Raw genomic sequence first — 19,592 nt, 5'->3', positions numbered from 1 at the left:
ATGCCACCAGACCTGCCTTCCAAGAGGTCCTCAAGGTAGTTGTAAACATGAAAGACTATTACCGTCCACTACAAAAACACACTAAGTGCATAGACCAGTGACACCGTAAAGCAACCACGCAAACAAATCTACATAGTAACTGCTAACAACATGACAGCAACAAATCTAGACACATCAACACAAATCTTGAATATAATCAGGCTAAATGGCACAATTAAAAGGCACAGAGTGGCAAGTGGATTTAGAGAGGCAAGACCCAATGGTTTGCTGTCTTCAGGACACCCATCTCACATGCAGTGACACCCATAGATTCAAGGGATGTAGAATGACAAAAATCTACCAAGCAAACAGAAAAGAGAAAAAAGCAGGGATTACTATTCCAATTTCAGACAAAACAGACTTTAAATCAACAAAAATCAAAATAGAGAAAGAAGGACATTACATAATGATAAAGGGCTCAATTCAACAAGAAGGCCTAACTGTCCTAAATATGGATGCACCCAACACAGGAGCACCCAGATTCATACAGCAAGTTCTTAGAGACCTATGAAGAGACTTAGATAACCAAACAATAATAGTGGGAGACTTCAGTACCCCACTAACAGTATTAGATCATCAAGGCAGAAAACTAACAAAGATATTCAGGACCTGAACTTGACACTTGACCAAATGGACCTAATAGCCATGTACAGAACACTTCACCTCCAAACAGCAGAATATATGTTCTTCTCATCTGTGCATGGCACATACTCCAAAATCAACCACACAACCAGACATAAAACAGTCCTCAGCAAATGAAAATAAAGGAAACCAAAATCATACCAACCATGCTCTTGGACCACACAGCACAATAAAAATAGAAATCAATATTAAGAAACTATAACTCAAAACCATACAATTACATGGAAATTGAACAACTTGTTCCTGAGTGACTTTTTGGGAAATGATTGAGGCAGAAATAAAGAAATTATTTGAAACTAATAAGAACAAAGATACGACATATCAAAATCTCTGTGACAAAGCTAAGGCAGCATTATGAAGGAAGTTTATAGCACTAAACACACACATCAAAAAGTTATAAAGATCTCAGATTAACAATACAACACCACAACTAGAGGAACTAGAAAACCAAGAGCAAATCAACCCCAAAGTTAGCAGAAGACAAGAAATAACCAAAATCAGAGCTGAACTAAAGGAAATTGAGACGTGAAAAATTGTACTAAATATTAATGAATTCAGGAGTTGTTTTTTTGAAAAAATTAAGATAGACTGCTAGCTAGAGTTATAAAAAATAGAAAAGATACAAATAAATACAATCGGAAATGACAAAGGGAACATTACCACTGACCCCAGAGGAATACAAAAACCCTGAGACTATTATGAACAACTCTATGCACATAAAGCTAGAAAATATAGAAGAAACGGATAAATTCTTGGACTCATACACCCTCCCAAGACTGAACCAGGAAGAAATTGACTCCCTGAACAGATCAGTAATGAGTTCAAAAATCGAATCAATAATAAAAAGCCTGCCAACCAAAAGAAAGCTCCAGACCAGAAGGACTCACAGCCAAATTCTACCAGCTGTATAAAGAAGAGCTGGTACTATTCCTAAGGAAACTATTCCAAAAAATTGAAGTGGAGGGACTCCTCCCTAAGTCATTCTGTGAGGCCAGCGTCATCCTGATACCAAAACCTGGCAGAGACACAATTAAAAAGAAAACTGCAGGCCAATATCCTTGATAAACATAGATGCCAAAATCCTCAACAAAATACTAGCAAACTGAATACAGCAGCACATCAAAAAGCTAATCCACCATGATCAAGTAGGTTTTATCCCCAGGATGCAAGGTTGGTTCAACATATGCAAATCGATAAATGTGACTCATAACAAATAAAACTAAAAACAAAAACCACATGATTATCTCAATAGATGAAGGAAAAGCTTTTGATAAAATTCAACATCACTTCATGATAAAAACCTTCAACAAACTAGGCATTGAAGGAACGTACTTCAAAATAATAAGAGCCATCTATTTCAAATCCAACATTATACTGAATGGGCAAAAACTGGAAGCATTCCCCTTGAAAACTGGAACAAGACAAGGATGCCCTCTCTCACCACTCCAACATAGTACTGGAAGTCCTGTCTAGAGCAATCAGACAATACAAAGACATAAAGGCATCCAAATAGGAAGTCAAACTATCCCTGTTTGCAGGCTAAATGATTATATGACTAAAAACCCCCATAGTCTCTGCTCAAAAACTTGATCTGATGAACAACTTCACCAAAGTTTCAGGATACAAAATTAATGTACAAAAATCAGTAGCATTTCTGTACACCAACAACATCCAAGCTGACAGCCAAATCAAGAACACATTACCATCCACAAACGCCACAAAAAGAATAAAATACCTAGGGGAACAAAACACATTGGGGCCTGTCGAGGGGTGTGTGTGTGGAAAGAGAGAGCATCAGGATAAATAGGTAAGGCATGTGGGGCTTAATACCTAAGTGATAGGTTGATAGGTGCAGCAAACCACCATGACGCATGTTTACCTATGTAACAAACCCGTACGCCCTGCACATGTATCCCAGAACTTAAGAGAAAAAGAATAAAATACCTATGAATAGGAATACAGCTGACCAGGGAGGTGAAAGACCTCTGTGAGATTTATTTTGTAATTCTCTGAGAATTACAAAACACTCCTCAGTGAAATTAAAGATGACACAAATGGAAAAACATTCCATGCTGATGGATAGGAAGAATCAATATTGTTAAAATAGCCAGACTGCCCAAAATAATTTATAGATTCAATGTTATTCCTATCAAACTACCAGTGAAATTCTCCACAGAATTAGAAAAAACTATTTAAAAATTCATATGGAACAAAAAAAGAGCCCAAATAGTCAAGGCAATCTTAAGCAAAAAGAACAAAGCTGGAGGCATCACACTTCCTGACTTCAAACTATATTACAAGGCTACAGTAGCCAAAACAGCATGGTGCTTGCATAAAAACAGACACATAGATCAATGGAACAGAATAGAGAGCCCAGAAATAATGCCACATACCTACAACCATCTGATCTTCAACAAAGAGACAAAAGCAATGGGGAAAGGACTTCCTATTCAATAAATGATGGAGGGATAACTGGCTAGCCCTATGCAGATGATTGAAGCTGGACCAATTCCTTACACCACATATAAAAATCAACTCAAGATGTATTAAAGACTTAAATGTAAAAACTAAAACTATAAAAACCCTGGAAGATAACCTAATAAATACCATTCTGGATATAGGACTGGCAAAGATTTCATGACGAAGACACCAAAAATAATTGCAACAAAAACAAAAATTGACAAATGGGACTTAAATTAAAGAACTTCTGTACAACAAAAGAAACTATCAGCCAAGTAAACAGACAACCTATTCAATGGGATAAAACATTTGCAAACTCTGCATTTGACAAAGATCTAATATCCAGCATCTGTAAGGAACTTACAAGCAAAAAAAAAAAAAAAAAAAAAAAACATTAAAAAGTGGGCAAAGGACATGAACAGACAATTTTCAAAAGAAGACATACATGCTGCCAACAAGCATATGATAAAATGCTCAACATCACTGATCATTAGAGAAGTGCAAATCAAAGCCACAGTGAGATACCACCTTACACCAGTCAGAATGGCTATTATTAAAAATTCAGAAAAGTGACACAGGCTCACAAGGTTGTGGAGAAAAGGGAACACTTATACACTGCTGGTGTGAATGTAAATTAGTTCAGCCATTGTGGAAAGCAGTTTGACAATTTCTCAGAGAATTGCAAAGAGAATTACCATTTGACCCAGGAATCCCATTATTGGGTATGTTCCCAAAGGAATATAAGTTATTCTACCATAAAGACACATGCATGTATGTGTTCACTACATCACTATTCACAACAGCAAAGACATAGAATCAGCTTAAATGCCCATCAGTAGTAGACTGGAGAAAATGTGGTACATGTACACCATGGAATATTATGCAGCCATGTCCTTTACACCAACATAGATGGAGCTAGAGGCCATTATCTTAAGTGAACTGATGAACAGAAAACAAAATACGGTATGTTCTCACTTATAAGTGAAAGCTAAACATGGAGTACATATGAACACAAAGAAGGGAACAACGGATACGACCAGGTCCTCTTTGAGGGTGGAGGGTTGGAGGAAGGTGAGGATCCAAAAACTACCTATCGAGTACTATGTTTATTACCTGGGTGATGAAATAATCTGTACAAACCCCTGCAACATGCAGTTTACCTATATAACAAACCTCCACATATACTCCTGAACCAAAATAAAAGTTTAAAAAAATGCCACAGCCGCATTCAGCAACCACCATCCTGATCAGTCATCGGTCATCAACATCGAGGCAAGACCTTCCACCAGCAAAAAGATATTGCTTTGCTGAAGACTCAGATGGTCATTAGCATTTTTTAGCAATAAAGTATTTTTGAATTAAAATATATATATTATTTTTTAGACATAATGCTATTGCACAGTTAAAAGAGTATAGTATAAACATAACTTTTATATGCGCTGGGGAACCAGAACATTTATGTGACTTGCTTTTTTTGTGATATTTGCTTTATTCCTGTGGTCAAGAACCAAATCTGCAGTACATCTGAGATATACTTGTTTTTAAGTTTCCCTCTAGTACCCTGGAGAAATGCTTTTATGTAGATCCTGCATCTTTCTCCATTTATTAATACTTATTTTTGTGTTGCCTTTGTGAACAAATTCTTATTTATTATGTTTCCATATTTTGTTAGATTTGCTCTATATCCTATAGACTTTCTGTAATATACTTTCTATTAAAATACCAGTTAAAAACTATTCAGTGCTGGCTGGGTGCAGTGGCTCACGCCTGTAATCCCAGCACTTTGGGAGGCTGAGGTGGGCAGATCACGAGATCAGGAGATCGAGACCATTCTGACTGACATGGTGAAACCCCATCTCTACTAAAAATACAAAAAATTAGCGGGGCATGGTGGTGGGTGCTTGTAGTCCCAGCTACTTGGGAGACTGAGGCAGGAGAATGGCGTGAACCCAGGAGGCGGAGCTTGCAGTGAGCCAAGATCGTGCCACTGCACTCCAGCCTGAACAATGGAGCAAGAATCTGCCTCAAAAAACAAAAAACAAAAACAAAAACAAAAACTGTTCAGTGCTTACTCTGTAAGACACAATAGAAAATGTCAAGGGTATGAAAATAAGGTTATGGGCCTTAGAGGTATGAAATTGTTCAGCTCTTTAGCAGCAGAACCTGATATGTGCAGGTGATCTCATGATGAAATTCTTTTTTAATGTTTTTGGGTTTTTCTTCAGTTATTTTTGTATATCTCATGTTATCTTTTTATTGTTGTAATTCCAAAAATAGGTGACTTTTTGTTCTTTCTTGATATTAACAAGTTTCTTGATATTAATTTTTTTTCTGTGTCTAGTTCAGGTTATACTCCCCAAGAATTTATAATAGGTAAAGCATTAGAAACAGTATACTCCTTTCTGAGTGGTAATTACCTAGAAAACTCAGAGCAGATAATTCATTATAGCGTATTTATTAGTACTTGTTAGTACATGTTTTCTTGGTTTGTACATCTGATGACTTATTATGAAAGTAAGTGTTACAAATTAGTGTTTCTCATTTGATGAAATCTAATCAATTTTAAATTTCCTGGTTGTTTTTTCCTGTTTTAAAACTTTTTCTATCCCAGGTTATAAAGATATTCTTCTTTGTTTTTCCTACCATTGTTATGGTTTCAGCTTTTGCATTTTGGTTTGTTATCTGTCCTTAACTGGTTTTGTGTAAATTAGAAGATAGGTTGATGTTCTTTCCCAGTGTGGATGTCCAGTTGTTTTTGTACCATTTGTGAAAAGACTTTCTTTGCTCATCGAATCATTTTGATGACTTTGTCAAAAATCAATTGCTTGTAAAAGTGTGGGTCTATTTCTGAACCCATCTATTCCATTTTATTGATCTATGTGTCTTTTTTTGTTGTTGTTTTGAGACGGAGTCTTGCTCTGTCACTCAGGCTGGAGTGCAGTGGTGCGATCTTGGCTCACTGCAACTTCTGCCTCCTGGGTTCAAGCGATTCTCCCACCTCAGCCTCCTGAGTAGCTGGGATTACAGATGCCTGCCACTGTATTTTTAGTAGGATGGTGTTTCACCATGTTGGCCAGGTGGGTCTCAGACTCCTGCCCTCAGGTGATACGCCTACCTCGGCCTCCCAAAGTGCTGGGATTACAGGTGTGAGCGACCACGCCCAGCCAATCTGTGTGTCTTTATAAACACAGTCCCACACTGTCTTGATTTCTGTAGCTCTATAGTAAGTCTTGAAGTCAACTTTTTTTTTCCTTTCCTAGATTGTTTTGGCTATTTTAGGTCCGTAGCATTTTCATATGGAGTTTAGAATCATCTTGCCAATATCATTATTTATGTAAGTATTAATTATTTGTAAACAATTTTCTCAAGTACCTGTTGGGATTATGCTTGTGATTGTGTGAAACTATAATAGATAAGTTTGGGTAATTGTACATCTTCACTATATTGGGTCTTCTGGTCTACAAACGTGGCACATCTCCACATTCTGCTTGACAATGCACTTGGCAGTCTTTAGATAGAATATTATTATTGAGATAAAGCATAGAGGGTACTTAACACACTTAGCTTGGCGTACATAATCAACTACTGTATAATGTTAATATTTATTACCAGTTCCATTCATCCTCACAAAGCCTTATCAAGTGCTATTTGTATCCGTATTTTACTGAGTTTGGAACTTGACCATGGTTATACAGTTAGTAAATGGCTGAGCAGGGTTTGGAATGGGTCTTTATGAGTCTAAAGGCCATGCTTACAGGTACAGTGTCACTGGAAACCAAGGATGGTGAGCCTCAAATTGTATTTTGCTGAATTTTGCAGATGGTCTTGTGTATTGGTAAGTTAAGATTAGAGTCTCCAAGAACAGAATTTATTCTGAATGACTTAAGGAGCACGGGAATTTAATAAAGGATATACTTGCTTATAGTCGGTCTAGGAGAGCCACACTCTGTTTATAGATGCAAAGCCGTGCTCTGTGGTTTGTCTTGTGAAACTGTCACCAGTATAGTAACCACTAGCAGCCTCTGGACCTCTGCCCCTGCCAGCATGAGGAGCAGGCCGCTGCCACTGCCTCTGCCAGCAGACGGCTCTTCCCATTCTGTGCCTCCTCTCAATGCTCATTTCCGACCCCAGGTTTGCAGGAACACATGTGTCTCATGGAAGGAGCCTGCATCACCAGTGACCTGCTTCTAAGGAGGGCTGGGAGCGGAGGCTGAGCGTGGTGCTCACAGGCTGAGCCATTACCTCGAGTATCGGGAAGCCGTGGCGATTCCACGGTGCATTCTGCTTGCTGATTTCTAACAGGCGTTTCTCTTGGGAGTAATATGAAAACAAACATGACCATCTGAATCTACATTATAAATTCCTGGCTAGTAGATAATTACTTAGTGTATGTTTCACATATTTCTTACTCTGTTGTAACATAGACTCTGGACACAGAACAGGGTTTGGATCATGTTTCTGCCATTGACCTTGGGCAAGTTACTGTTAATCTCCCTGCATCAGTTTTATCACCTGTGAATTCAGAAAATTATAATGCCCAATTAATATTATTATTTGAGGTGTTAACGTATTCTTCTAAGCTATTAAGTGTCTAACTCTGTGGTTGGTATACAGTAAGTACTCAAAAACACACCTATTTTATATACACACACTTTCACACATCTGTTCCATGTGCAGGTTGTTTAAATGTAGGAAGAGCTTAACCTTTCTCTGTCTTGTAAGTGGTTGCAGAGGGTTGGCGGAAAGAGCTCTGACCTTTGGAGACACCACAGTGTTATAATTGTTCTGAAGTGGGAGAATACCTGGTAATAACAAAATAACAGTCTCTGCTTCCTACAGGGATTTGATGTTTATTAGCTCAGACAGTTGCCATTGAGACGTTATTGGCAGCTATACTTTGGAGTGCATTTTCTGCCGTGTCCTGGGGACAAGCTGTGTGGAAGATGAGCTCCTGGTTTTCTGTAGGCACCGTCGGCTGCCTGCCTTTGCTGCACCAGTCGGAGGCCTCCCTTGATTTTGCACATGGCTGCAGTAGTGCAGGACAGAGCAGAGTCACATCTGGTCCATTCAGAATGTGATTACTGTGCCTCCACTGAGGCCTCGCTTTTCATATACTTCCTCCCTGCTTCCGTCAAGCCCTGCTGAGGTGACGAGGTGATGAGGTGACGGTAGAGCTGTTACCTGGGAATGGTCCGTGTCATTTGGCATTTCTTCCTATGCCTGGGGAGAGTGGAAGGGAAGCTACACAGTTCTTGCTAATTACTCAGCAGTAGAGAGGAAAATGTGGGCTGCCTCTGTCCTTGGAACAGAAATAAGACGAGGAGAAACCAGCAGCGTGGCATCTGGGCGAGGAGCTCCCCTTTGCGGGGCTGGAAACCCTGCCTCTGTGTCGTCTCTCACTTAAAGGCCCCTGGCAAAGCGTGGGCTATAACCTGGTGACACTGAAGTTGGAGAACACTGTATAACATTTCTAGAACAGAGCCTTGGCTCCCAAGACAGCTTGGCTTTGGTTTTATTTTGTCTCGTGAAATAATCAGGCCAGGGCTGGAGAACACTTGCCCTTTTCCATGATTTTTCCGTCTGCTTTGCCCGGTGACTTGCACCTTCCCTTTGTTCAGACTTCCATCTCTGGAGAACTCTCGGGTATGAGTTGTGTTGCTGTGCCTGACGGTCGCTTCTCGGGGTGCATTCAGACAGAACCAGGAAGCTTGTGTCTGTGTGAAGCCGAGTGGTGCCGCGGCTCTCCCTGCCACAGGAGGCCTAGGGCATCAGGGCTAGCGTGCTGCGTGGATGCGAGGGCTCCTCCACGTGGCCAGGCTGCCGTAGCTGGCTTGGAGCTGGCAGCAGAGGGCCACAGGGTTTGGCCTCCAACTAGGTGGGCATGTGCACGGACTCTCACTCAGTTACAAGCCTGTGCAGAGGTGTTTTCGTGTGAGTTTTTTATTTCATATGAGTTTCTTCCATTCCTCTTCATGTTCGGCTGCTCTCCAGCCCCCTTGTTTCTTTGCCATTTCTCCACCTGCTTTCTTGAGCTCTGTAATTATAGATACCGGTTTCCAGCACTGTTGGCTTACCCATATCAGAAGAACCCTTTCTTCCTTCAGCAACCGCCTTCCCATCAGCGACAGGTGGCTATCCAGGCTCACCTCAGCTGGCTTCCCCTGACTCACCTTTGACATCACCTTTCTGGGTACTTGTTAATGTTGCTGTCTCTGGGACACAGACGCATCGCTCTGGCCTCAAGCCAGAGGCTGGGGTTGCTGTGCCCATGGTGTCCCCGTCGAGAGGCCAGGACTTACCAGGGTGAGGTATCCTCATGAAGTCACTGAGTGAACGTGCTTGGCTTGTTGTCCTGCATTGGAAGACAGTGATTGAAACAATCTTATGTCTTTTCAGGAAATATTGAAAATGGACATGTGAAGCTCATTGTTATACATTTAAAAAATAACAGAGAACACCTACCTCTTATTGGAAAAGTTGGCCTCTCGTGGAAAACTGATATTTTGGATGGCTGTATAAAGGTAAAAAACAGAACCGTTTTCTTTTCTTCAAGTAACTTGATTTCTATATAATAAAAAGTCTGTTTATATGTGTAGATGATATAATCATATACGTATGATGTTTCTTTTATAGTTCTGGATTTATTGTTCTAGTTTCTGAAGGTTGGTGCACATTCTGTTAGCCATTGACACCAGTGGATTCACTCATGAGATGCTTATTGAGGACCTTTCATGTGTCACTGAGAGTTGGAGGGGCAGATAGTCTGCAGCAGCATTTCAGAACACTGTTGATTACAGCCCCCTACTCCCTCAAAGCTCCTCTGTTTTGTGGAAAGAGAGTGGAACTGAAGGTTGGACCAGGCAGGCAGCATCCACTCAAAACATCTTGATCATCCATGTACCAATTTAAAACCTTTTGCAGTTATAAATTCATAGTCCAGGATATAGGGATTTCCTGGAACTGTTATATAAAAGATTAGCCACATGGGTGGGAGAGTTGATTTAGTGGTTGGGAAGTGGCAGGGAAGGAGGGAGGAGGAGGAACAGGAGAAAGATGTTCTCACAGTTTTGCTCTCTTCTGTCCTGTGCCCATGGCTGCTCCTGGTTCTTGGCACTCTCCGTCTTTATTTTGTGGGATGAACAAGATTTTCATGGTCCCGGGGACCAGTGGGATCAATCTCCTGTGACTGCGGGGCCTTCCTGTAACATGGCTTTATTCTGCGTTGCGCGTGGGCACCTTGTTAGAACTGTTCGTGATGACGACCGGGACCAAGAGTGGTGTTATCCTCAAGCGCTGTCCCTTGAGCCACTTGATATTTGATACAATGAGATATTTTACAAATCCTATTTATTCATAGCAAATGTTTAAATTTTGGTAAAAATTATGTTTATCACACACCATATTGTTTCATGCCTTTAAGAGAACAGACCTACCTTCTTTCTTTGTCTTCAGATTTCGATAAAGCTTATAATAAAAATAGGTACTAAGATAAAATATTCACATCAAATAGACCTTGAGGATCAAGAAAGGCTGAATATGAATGTGACGGTCTTTGAAAGGGTCAGCATAATTTTAAAAAATAAATTTGTTCTGTGTTTTCTGGTAGTCCAGAGCGAGATGAGAGCAGTCGTTTAGTTCTCATTGGGAAAAAAAGGGGAAATGTAGTAATTATACAAAGAAAGCTTTATCCCACTTCTGATCATTAAAAACAAAATCTCCAATGGGACTTTATGTAGGGCAGACTAAGCTACATAATGGACTAACCCTAAATAGCATCTTAGCAGCAGATGCACTCACAGATTTCTCATAGAAGTTCTCAGAGAAGCTGAAGATACAGCTTCAAAATTGGACTTTTACATGAGCTCCAAGCAGTGATTCTGTAGGTTGCTAAACCAGTGTGACTCAGGTGCACAGGTTTTTAGCAAAACAGCTTGATCTGAAAGCAGGATTTTGAGTTTTTAAGGTAGGGAATGGATTGAATGTCCCTGGACAGTTTTCCCCATAAATTCCTCCTCTCAGATGGGCTTTGGGAAAAGATAGCGAATAGCTCAAAGGCTTGTACCTTCTCCCTTGGGCCTGGAGGGAAGATGTGGTTTATTTTCTGTTTGCCTTTTATGCTCTTGGGTTCAGTATTAAGACTAAGCTGTCCTCAGAATTCCCAAAAGAATAAAAAGTCAGATCAGTGATGTCATATTCCTTGTATTTGCTGTGCAGCTCAGATATTTCTCTCCAGGCGTCTGATCACCCTAAGAATAGTGAAATGATAACATATATTTTAAGAAATTGCTTGGAAGGAGTCAAAAACTTTTTTTAAAGCATGGACAAGCTTAGAAAGTTTCTTAGGTACATATGACTTTTAAAAAAATGTAAAATAAAAACCCTACTCCTTCTGGAAATTGTAGACACAACCTCTGGTGAGGAGCTTCTACTACATAGTTTACGATGCCTGTCAGAGCATAGGCTACTGAAAAAGTGCATCACCCAAATATGATGCTGGTGGAAGGACAGAGAAGTGAGAACGTATTAACGATAATGACAGAGGATGCTGCCTGGTTGGGTCGTGTTGTTTGAAGTGATGTGCAGTCATGAAAGGACTTCTGATGTCCTTGGGACCTACTGTTCCCATGAGAATCTCCGCCTTCCTCCAACCTCAGAGTTGAGTGACCTCCAACACTTAGTGCTGTGGAGGTAATTCAGGTGGAAAGTATCTTTAGCTTGAGTTTCTGGAGCAAAAACTCAACAGATCATACGTTTATGTGGTAAATTATTAAACTTTAACATTTTTTAAAAATCACATTATAAGTAGGTGAGTTTTTTATTCATTTTTTAAAAAAGTCAAGCTATGATATCAAATATACTTTAAAGATGCTTTCAGTGGCCATGTGTTAGTACTGAATCCATGCAGGACACTTGCTCTATAAGTGGTTACCATGCTGTTTTACAAAGTCATGTTGAACAGCTAGGCTATCCTCTCAAGGTAACCTTGCTGCGGTCTTCAGTATAAGTCAGGTAATCAAAGTGAAATACTCTCCTACTCTGTCTCCTCCCAGTACCTATAGAATTTCAGACGGATGGATTTTCTTTTGGTGAGGTTTTCCCGTATGTTTCTTTTATGTTTTTCTTTCACTCCTTGGCATCTTTGATGTTATTTTAATGTTACTTCTAAATCCGTATGGAGATTGGCATCAATTTTTATTTAGACTAGATATTTCAGTGGAGTTCTGTGGTTCTGCTTTGTGTAAGAACAGTTGAGTTCAGTAGAGCCTGCTATGGGCACATCGTGGCTCAGCATGTTGCGGGTGGCCGTGACCCATGAGAAAGCACCCTGGCCACTTTGCTTGACAAGTACTGCAGCTGCATGGGTGATTAGGGCTGCTAGTGCTGATACAACTGAACAGCTCAGGAAGAACAGGACAGTCCCACATGTGCAAGTGCTGCCCTCTCCCCAGACGCTGAGTTTTGAGCCTGGCATAGTTCACTGGTCCATGGGGGTGCAGGTGAGCCCCAGACGCTGAGTTTTGAGCCTGGCGTAGGTCACTGGTCCATAGGGGCGCCGGGGAGGAGAGATTTCCTCCTGCAAGGAGGGTGAGGTCTGCCGACTGCTCAGATGTGTGCCTCCTGGACTTTCAGGGTGCGAGGGACTGATTTAGGAGAGGACTGAAAACAAGCTCTGTGAGGAGAAAGAGGAAAAGGCCAGTGGGAGGAAGGCTCGTGGGAGGTTCTGACATGCATCCGCCTCCAGAAGATTGGGAGTGATTTATTCTAGAGAAGGAACCCAGTGGAGAAAGAGATGCTTCGGACAGGATGGGAAATAAGGAGCGAGGTTCTAGAGGTGAGGGGCAGCTGGCCCGGGGAGGGGTGCGAGACCCATTGTGCTGCTGCAGCTGGTGCTGAGGTGGGCCTCTTCCTAGCTGGCTGTCCTGCCTGGGGTGGGCTAGTGCCCAGGGACAGGAGTGAGAGTGATTGGGGGGCATTGGAAAGGCTGCTGGGGCAGGTCAGGAGGGGCCTTGAAACCCTCAGGAAAGAATTTGGATTTTGGTGTATCTATGGATGTTGTTAAAGAGTTTGATGTGCCTATCGTGTGCTAGGCCATGTTTTAGGTTAGGAGGGAATTGGAGAACGCTGGACTTTGAGAACTAGGAGGGCTTCAGAAGAGAATCAGCTCCCAGCTCTTGATCTGGCAGCAGAGGGATTGGGAGAGCAGAAAGACTGAGACACCCACTGACGGCTTAGGGCTGTGAGCTGCGTCCTCACCAAGGAGCCCATGTGCCCCACCGGCCGCTCCTTCCTGAGTTCTGCCAGCGTTTCTCCTCCGCAACCTTCTTGCAGGTGATGGGACCCAGGGCTCCACCTCCTTCCTCCCATGGGATCTAACCACCATCTCTATGCTGGTGGGTTTGGTGAGGTTGTAAGTAACACAGTCAAGTGACTGCTAGCCCAGTGGCTAAGGTCGTGCAGGGTGGTGGGGTGTGGAAGATGGGTGCACCATGCAGTCCCACCTGCTGTGTTATCTCAGAGGTGCTTAGGCCTCAGAGCCTTCTCTCTAACATGGCCACAGTGGTAATGCCCATTCCAGGAGGGCTCCCACTGCCTGCCAAGGACAGAGCCATCTGCTGGCCCTCAGTATTGGCTTCGACTCCCCCGTTCTCAGCCTCAGTGAGGCTGCAGCGTAGGGTGTTTTTTCTTCTTCCCCACCTGCTCCCCACTCTGGTGTTCTCCTCGCAGCCCAGGCTCTGTGTGTGGTGGTCCCGTCATGCAGGAAGCAGTGGGTGCTGTGGAACAGGCTGTGTGGGGCTAGGCACTGCTGTTCCAGGATCACTGCAGCTGATCGCCTGGGAAAGGCATCAGGGAGCAAGGTCAGGTGTCTGAGGGGTTCCTGGGTGGTCTCACTGTGTAGCTTATCTGATGTGAGGGGCCTTAGGCTCTGGCATGCACTCTCCCATCAGGGATTAGGATGTTTCATGCTGGCTGGTGCTTCACTCGGGTCTCCTGCGCAGATAGCAGCCAGTTCATGCCAGTCACTTATTAAACCATCTCATTTTTTCAATGTTTGGAATGTCTTTTTTTCCTTAAATTTCTCTAAGATATACATTTATTGAGTCAAGACCCTTTGACCTGATCATACTGAGATCTGAATGGTCAGCATTTTTGGCCACATCTGATTAGTTATAACTTATGAAAGTAGTGGTATATAGTTGCTCAGTTTTTGCTGATATCTAAGAGTAGCATTTATATTACAATTAATAAAACACGAATATGGGGCAGAAGTCATGGCATATAATGAGCCATCCTGAAAAGATAAACGTTAGAAGATTTTATCCTTGACGTTACTTCTTAGCTTCCTTAGAATTAAATAAAATAGTGAATGTACACTACTATTTTTCTAGAACATACAACACGTTAAAAACATGGCTCACACCATCTACCCTCATTGATAGAGGCATTAATCACAGTAGCCAAAAGGTAGAAGAAAACCAAGTGTCCATTTGCAGATAAGTGGATGAACAGACTGTAGTCTATCCATGCAATCAAGTATTATTTGGCCTTAGGAAGGAAGGAAATTCTGACGCATGCTACAGTATGGAAGAACTTTGAAGACATGATGCTAAGGGAAATAAGCCAGTCACGAAAGGACAAATACTGTATGACTCCATTATATGAGGTTCCTAGAGTTGTCAAATTCATAGAGACGGGAAGTAGAATGGTGGGTGCCAGAGGCTGGAGGAGGGGAAGTGGGGAGTTAGGGTTTAATGGGGACAGAGTTTTAGTTCTACAAAATGAAGAGTTCTGGAGATGAGATAGTAGTGATGGTTATACAACAATGAGAAGGTATGTAAGCCACTGAAATATAGAAGACAAGTGGTGAAGGTGGTAAATTTTATGTTTATTTTACCACAATTAAAAGATAGCTCATTCATAATATTATTGTAATAATTATCAGTATCTCCAACTGTGCCTCCTCCCCTGACTCAAGACCCCACCTAGCTATATCTGTTCACTTGGTGGATTTAGTGGCTTGGGTTCCTCATGGACATTGTGGATTCAACATGTCTAAAATTTGCACGTTTGTTCTTCCTCATATCATCTGCTTCTGTAATGGATAAGCAAATGATTAGGAGACAAAACCTCCGTTCCTGTTACTCCCCCATTCAGATGTGAGATTCTGCTCTGCTTACCTCGTCAGTGTCTCTTCCATTTCTTCTTTCCTGGTGTTTGCTGCCCCTGATGCATTAGGGCTCCTGCTGTCCTACCTTAGTGTTTAATAACAACCAGCATCTCTATCACTACTCTTACCGCCTCCCTCCCATTTTATCACACTCATTCGTTCATTCGGCACATAGTGGCTGAGCTTCAGTGACTGTGTGCATATGCAGGTGGCCAGGGACACGATGCTGAGCTGAGCTGGCCTAAGTCCTGCCCTCATGGTGCTTAGCATCCATCTCTACCTGCACTGGCCGGGCCGAGTCGGTTTCAGCACTGCAGCTGCATCAAGTTCTGCATTCAACACACTGGTGTTTCTGCCCAATGGGTACATGGTCAGTTGAGATGAGAGTGTCAGGGAAACTTCCCCAAGGGACTGGTATTTGAACTGAATGCTGAGATGGACAAAGAGAAGATGGGGAGAGGAGCTCTCAGCAGGGGAGTCTGGGTGGCTCTTTGTCAGCTGGGGGCATGGTGTGTTCAAGGGTGAAGGGTCAGTGTGGCTGGAGCACAGATGGCAAGAGGTGGCATTGTGTGCAATGAGGTGGGATGGGCAGATGAGGCCAGGCCAGGCCTTAGTGGTAGCCGGAAGGCATTTGGTTCTTTCTTGAGAGCCATGGAAAGTTGTCTCAGGGTTTTAAGCTGTGGGTGGCATGCTCAGACTCATGTTTTGTGAAGGTGTGTCTTCTGAATGTGGAGAATGAGTGGGGGATGAGCTGGATGGCTGCCTTCTTAAAGGAAGAGCAGTCACTTGGTGTCTTAGTCGGCCTGGCCTGAGGTCACAAACCACCGTCAGCTGGGTGGCTTTTAGCACTAGAAACTTATTTCTTACCGTTGTGGAGGCTGAAAGCACCAAGGTCAAAGCATCAGCAGATGGGTGTCTGGTGAGGGCCCGCTCCCTAGTTCCTGGAGGCACCTTCTAGCAGTGTCCTCACCTGGGGGAAGGAGCAAGACAGCTCTGTGGGCCTCTTGTATAAGGACCTCTGTCCTATTCATGAGAGCTCTGCTCCCGTGACCTAATCACCTCCCAGAGGCCCCACCTCCTAAAAAGAGTCACATTGGTGATCAGATTTTAAGACACAGGGTTTGAGGGGCACAGACATTCAGACCATAGCACTTGGATTAGGGCAGTGGCAATGGAGACAGACAGAAGTAAAGCTGTTGGAAAGAGAGGTAAGAACTAACAGGACTGGGTGAGGGTTGGTGCGTCAGGGCTACGAGGGAGGCCCCTAGAGTGACGCCCACATTTCAGGCGTGCACAGCCAGATGACTGATGATGGTTTCACCAATCCCTGGGATGAGGAGCACCAGGAGAGCTTTGCTGGGAGGGTCCTGAGTTTGGATGTAGTCCTGCTGGACTTGAGGGTCCCTTGAAAGATCCAGAAGTTGAGTATGCACTTGAATATTTAGGTCTTGAACTTGGAAAAGAAGTTCGGCTGGAGATAAACTTTTGGGAATCACAGGCACGTTGGTGATAGCTTAGGATGTGGATGTAGATGGGTTCCACTTACGGGGAGAGATTCCATAGGGTAAAAATAGGGCCTAGGACCAAGCTGTAGAAACCTCAGCAATGGGAGTGGGTAGAGAGCTACAGGGCTTGTGGGTTCCGGATGCATTTGGGGAGGTGGAATTACTCTTCATGTTTTCTTGAAAAACTAAACACTGCTGAGAGGCAGACTGACAGATGGTCACTAGATTTAGTGGCCTTATCAAGAGATGTTCGGTCAGATGATGGAGAAAGGATACCAGGCCAGAGTGGTTTGAGGAGTGAACGGGTATTAATGGACAAATCCAGCTGAGACAGCTCTTTGGAGAGGGCTGTCTGGGAAGCGAGCAAAGAACAGGCGTCTATGGGGCCCAGGGAGGCTGTTTCTCTCTCTCTGTCTCTCTAAGATGGGAGTTACTTGAATGTGTTGAAGGCTGAAGGCTGATGGGAGGACAGAAGTAGTCACTTGAGAGAGGGACGTCGTGCCTTTGCGAGATGGGCTGTGCTGCAGCAGGAGGTTACTGGGCCACACCCGGGAGGAGCAGATGAGAAACACATGCGAGGAGAGGTGGGTGCAGAGGAGCTGGGCTGTGGATCTGCGGTGGGAAGTTGAGGAAAACATCCTTCTCCCCTCTCTGTGAAGGCCAAGGTCCTCTGCAGAGAGCACCCTCCTAGCAGGATGTGGAGGGCTGAGGGAGGAGATGAGGCATTGTTCCATGAGGCGGAGAAGGAGCCACCAGAGAGCCAGGGTGGGACCCTCAGGCCATGCTGAGGATGGTGCGGCTGCATGGGCACCCAGCAGCTCTGTATGCAGCCCTCCCGCTGTGCTTGGTGCTCAGGTCCAGACAGGTAGAAAATAACTGGGCTCCTCCAGGGCTGGGGTTTTGCTGGACCTGGTCCTCAGTTGTGTTGCAAGGGGAACGAGGGAGGTATGTGCATTGGCAAGAGTGTTATTCCAGCGAAGGCCAGTGAAATCTAAAGTGGAAAGGAAGAAGCGGGAGAAGGAAGGGCTGGCCGGCGGGTGGGCTAGGTCCATGGGCAGTGCTCTTCAGGCCTTTTTACATATCCACTGCGTTATGGGGATTACAAACCACACATTCATGTGCAATGAAAACAGCATTCATGAAATGACGTTTATGCTTACTCTGTGCGATGCATGCTGACTCTGTTCTCTTTCATCTTGTTTCATTTTATTTTGACAAACAGTTGTGTCCTGCTAAGTGTAATTCAGGATGCATTAATAGGTCGTGGCTTGCAGGGTGAAAACACTGGATGAATCTGAAGTACAGTTGTAGTGGAAATCGTCCGGTGAGTCAGCTGGAAGACGAAGGTGGCAGTTAGAAGACAGGGTGCCTGAGGTGTTGACAGTGGTAGTGGACCACTTCTGGGAAGTGATGTGTCAGCGGTGTGACTGTGGGAGTGAGTAACTGAGGTCAAGTTGAGGAGGAGGTCATGGAGTTGAACAGCTCAGGAGTTGAGAGTCCAGGATACTGGAGGCTCCACCAGGGTCCCCACGGATGTTGGGATCACTTGGGATGACAGTGAGACTTGGAAGACTTGGGAGAGAGTGAGAGGGAGAGGCAGGCAGCAGGACTGGCACCAGAGTCCTGGAAATGAGAGTGGGCAGACAGGAGGCTGGCACATGTCGGAGATGCGCATGGAGCAGGGGTGCCGAGCTGAAGTTCAGAGCCTCGGAGAAGCAGGAGGCTTCTCAGAAGAGGGGAGGGGACGGCCTGGTGGTGGCAGTGAAGACCCGGGCACACAGCCACACTGCTTTTCAGAGTGATGCCGCCTCACGCTCGGAAGCACTGACTGGTTGTTGGTGTGATTTGTGTCACATCTGTAGCCTCTGTACTTTAAGTTCCATGAGGACAGGGACAATATCTGTGACACATTTCTCTGAGCTCCCAGTGCTAAGTAAGTCCTAAACTGAGCCCTGTGAGTGCTCCTGTGTATATTTGAGAATGAATATTAAGTGATGAGACACAAGCCCAAGTATTGTCTAGGTTATGAAGTAGGCCATGGAAAACCAATGATAGTATTCTGGATTTTGATGCCACATGCAGCATTTCTAGTCAGTTTTACAGAGTCACGATTTTCTGTGAAAATCAGGTCTGATTGACCTTTTTATCCTCGTCAATCTGTGTTTATTTTGCAGAGTTGTTCCATGATGGACGTAACTCTTTTGGATGAACATGGGAAACCCTTTTGGTGTTTCAGTTCCCCGGTGTGCATGAGATCGCCTGCCACACCCGCTGATGGCCCTAGCTTCTTGGGACAGACGTACAGCGTGGACTACGTCGATGCGGAAGGAAGAGTGCACGTGGAGCTGGTGTGGATCAGAGAGACCGAAGAATACCTTATTGTCAACCTGGTCCTTTACCTTAGTATCGCAAAAATCAACCGTTGGTTTGGGACTGAATATTAGCAGTAGGTGGCAATTTATTGTTGTTATCTAGTTGCTTATTTTTGACTGGCTTTGTTCTTCGTGTTGAAAGTTAAAATAAAGCAAATCTGCAGAGTGCTGTGTGATGCCTTTCATCTCACATTAGAAATTACGATTTATGGGTCATTTTTAAGTTAATGTTTGAAAGATTCAGTTAAATTTTAAAAATAAAAATAACAGTGAAACTTCATATAAAAAGAAAAAAAGGTATTTACTTCTCTTCCGCCCTGCATTAAAATCTAAGAACTTTTGCTTAAGCAAATGATCATGTGATCACTGTGTGTGTGTGTAGGGGTATGTTCTTATAACGGTTTTTCT

At 43.5% G+C, this 19,592-nt stretch overlaps 1 protein-coding gene across 2 annotated transcripts in view; it reads left to right on the top strand.

Moving 5' to 3' along the window:
• Nucleotides 1-19,349, top strand: part of FBXO15 (F-box protein 15) — a 77,200-nt gene extending 57,851 nt beyond the window's left edge. For both annotated transcript variants that reach the window (XM_009192909.3, XM_003914480.4), the window contains 2 exons: nt 9,538-9,662; nt 18,987-19,349. In XM_009192909.3, coding sequence (XP_009191173.1) covers nt 9,538-9,662; nt 18,987-19,256 — 395 coding nt within the window. In that variant the 3' untranslated portion in view covers nt 19,257-19,349. The remainder of the gene's footprint in view (nt 1-9,537; nt 9,663-18,986) is intronic.
• Nucleotides 19,350-19,592: the final 243 nt, after the last annotated feature.

The sequence above is a fragment of the Papio anubis genome, chromosome 19, assembly GCF_008728515.1.
Source record: "Papio anubis isolate 15944 chromosome 19, Panubis1.0, whole genome shotgun sequence".
Classification (NCBI taxonomy): Eukaryota; Metazoa; Chordata; class Mammalia; order Primates; family Cercopithecidae; genus Papio; species Papio anubis.
The sequence above is the reverse complement of the archived record's forward strand: the minus strand, read 5'-3'. Positions and strand labels throughout refer to the sequence as shown.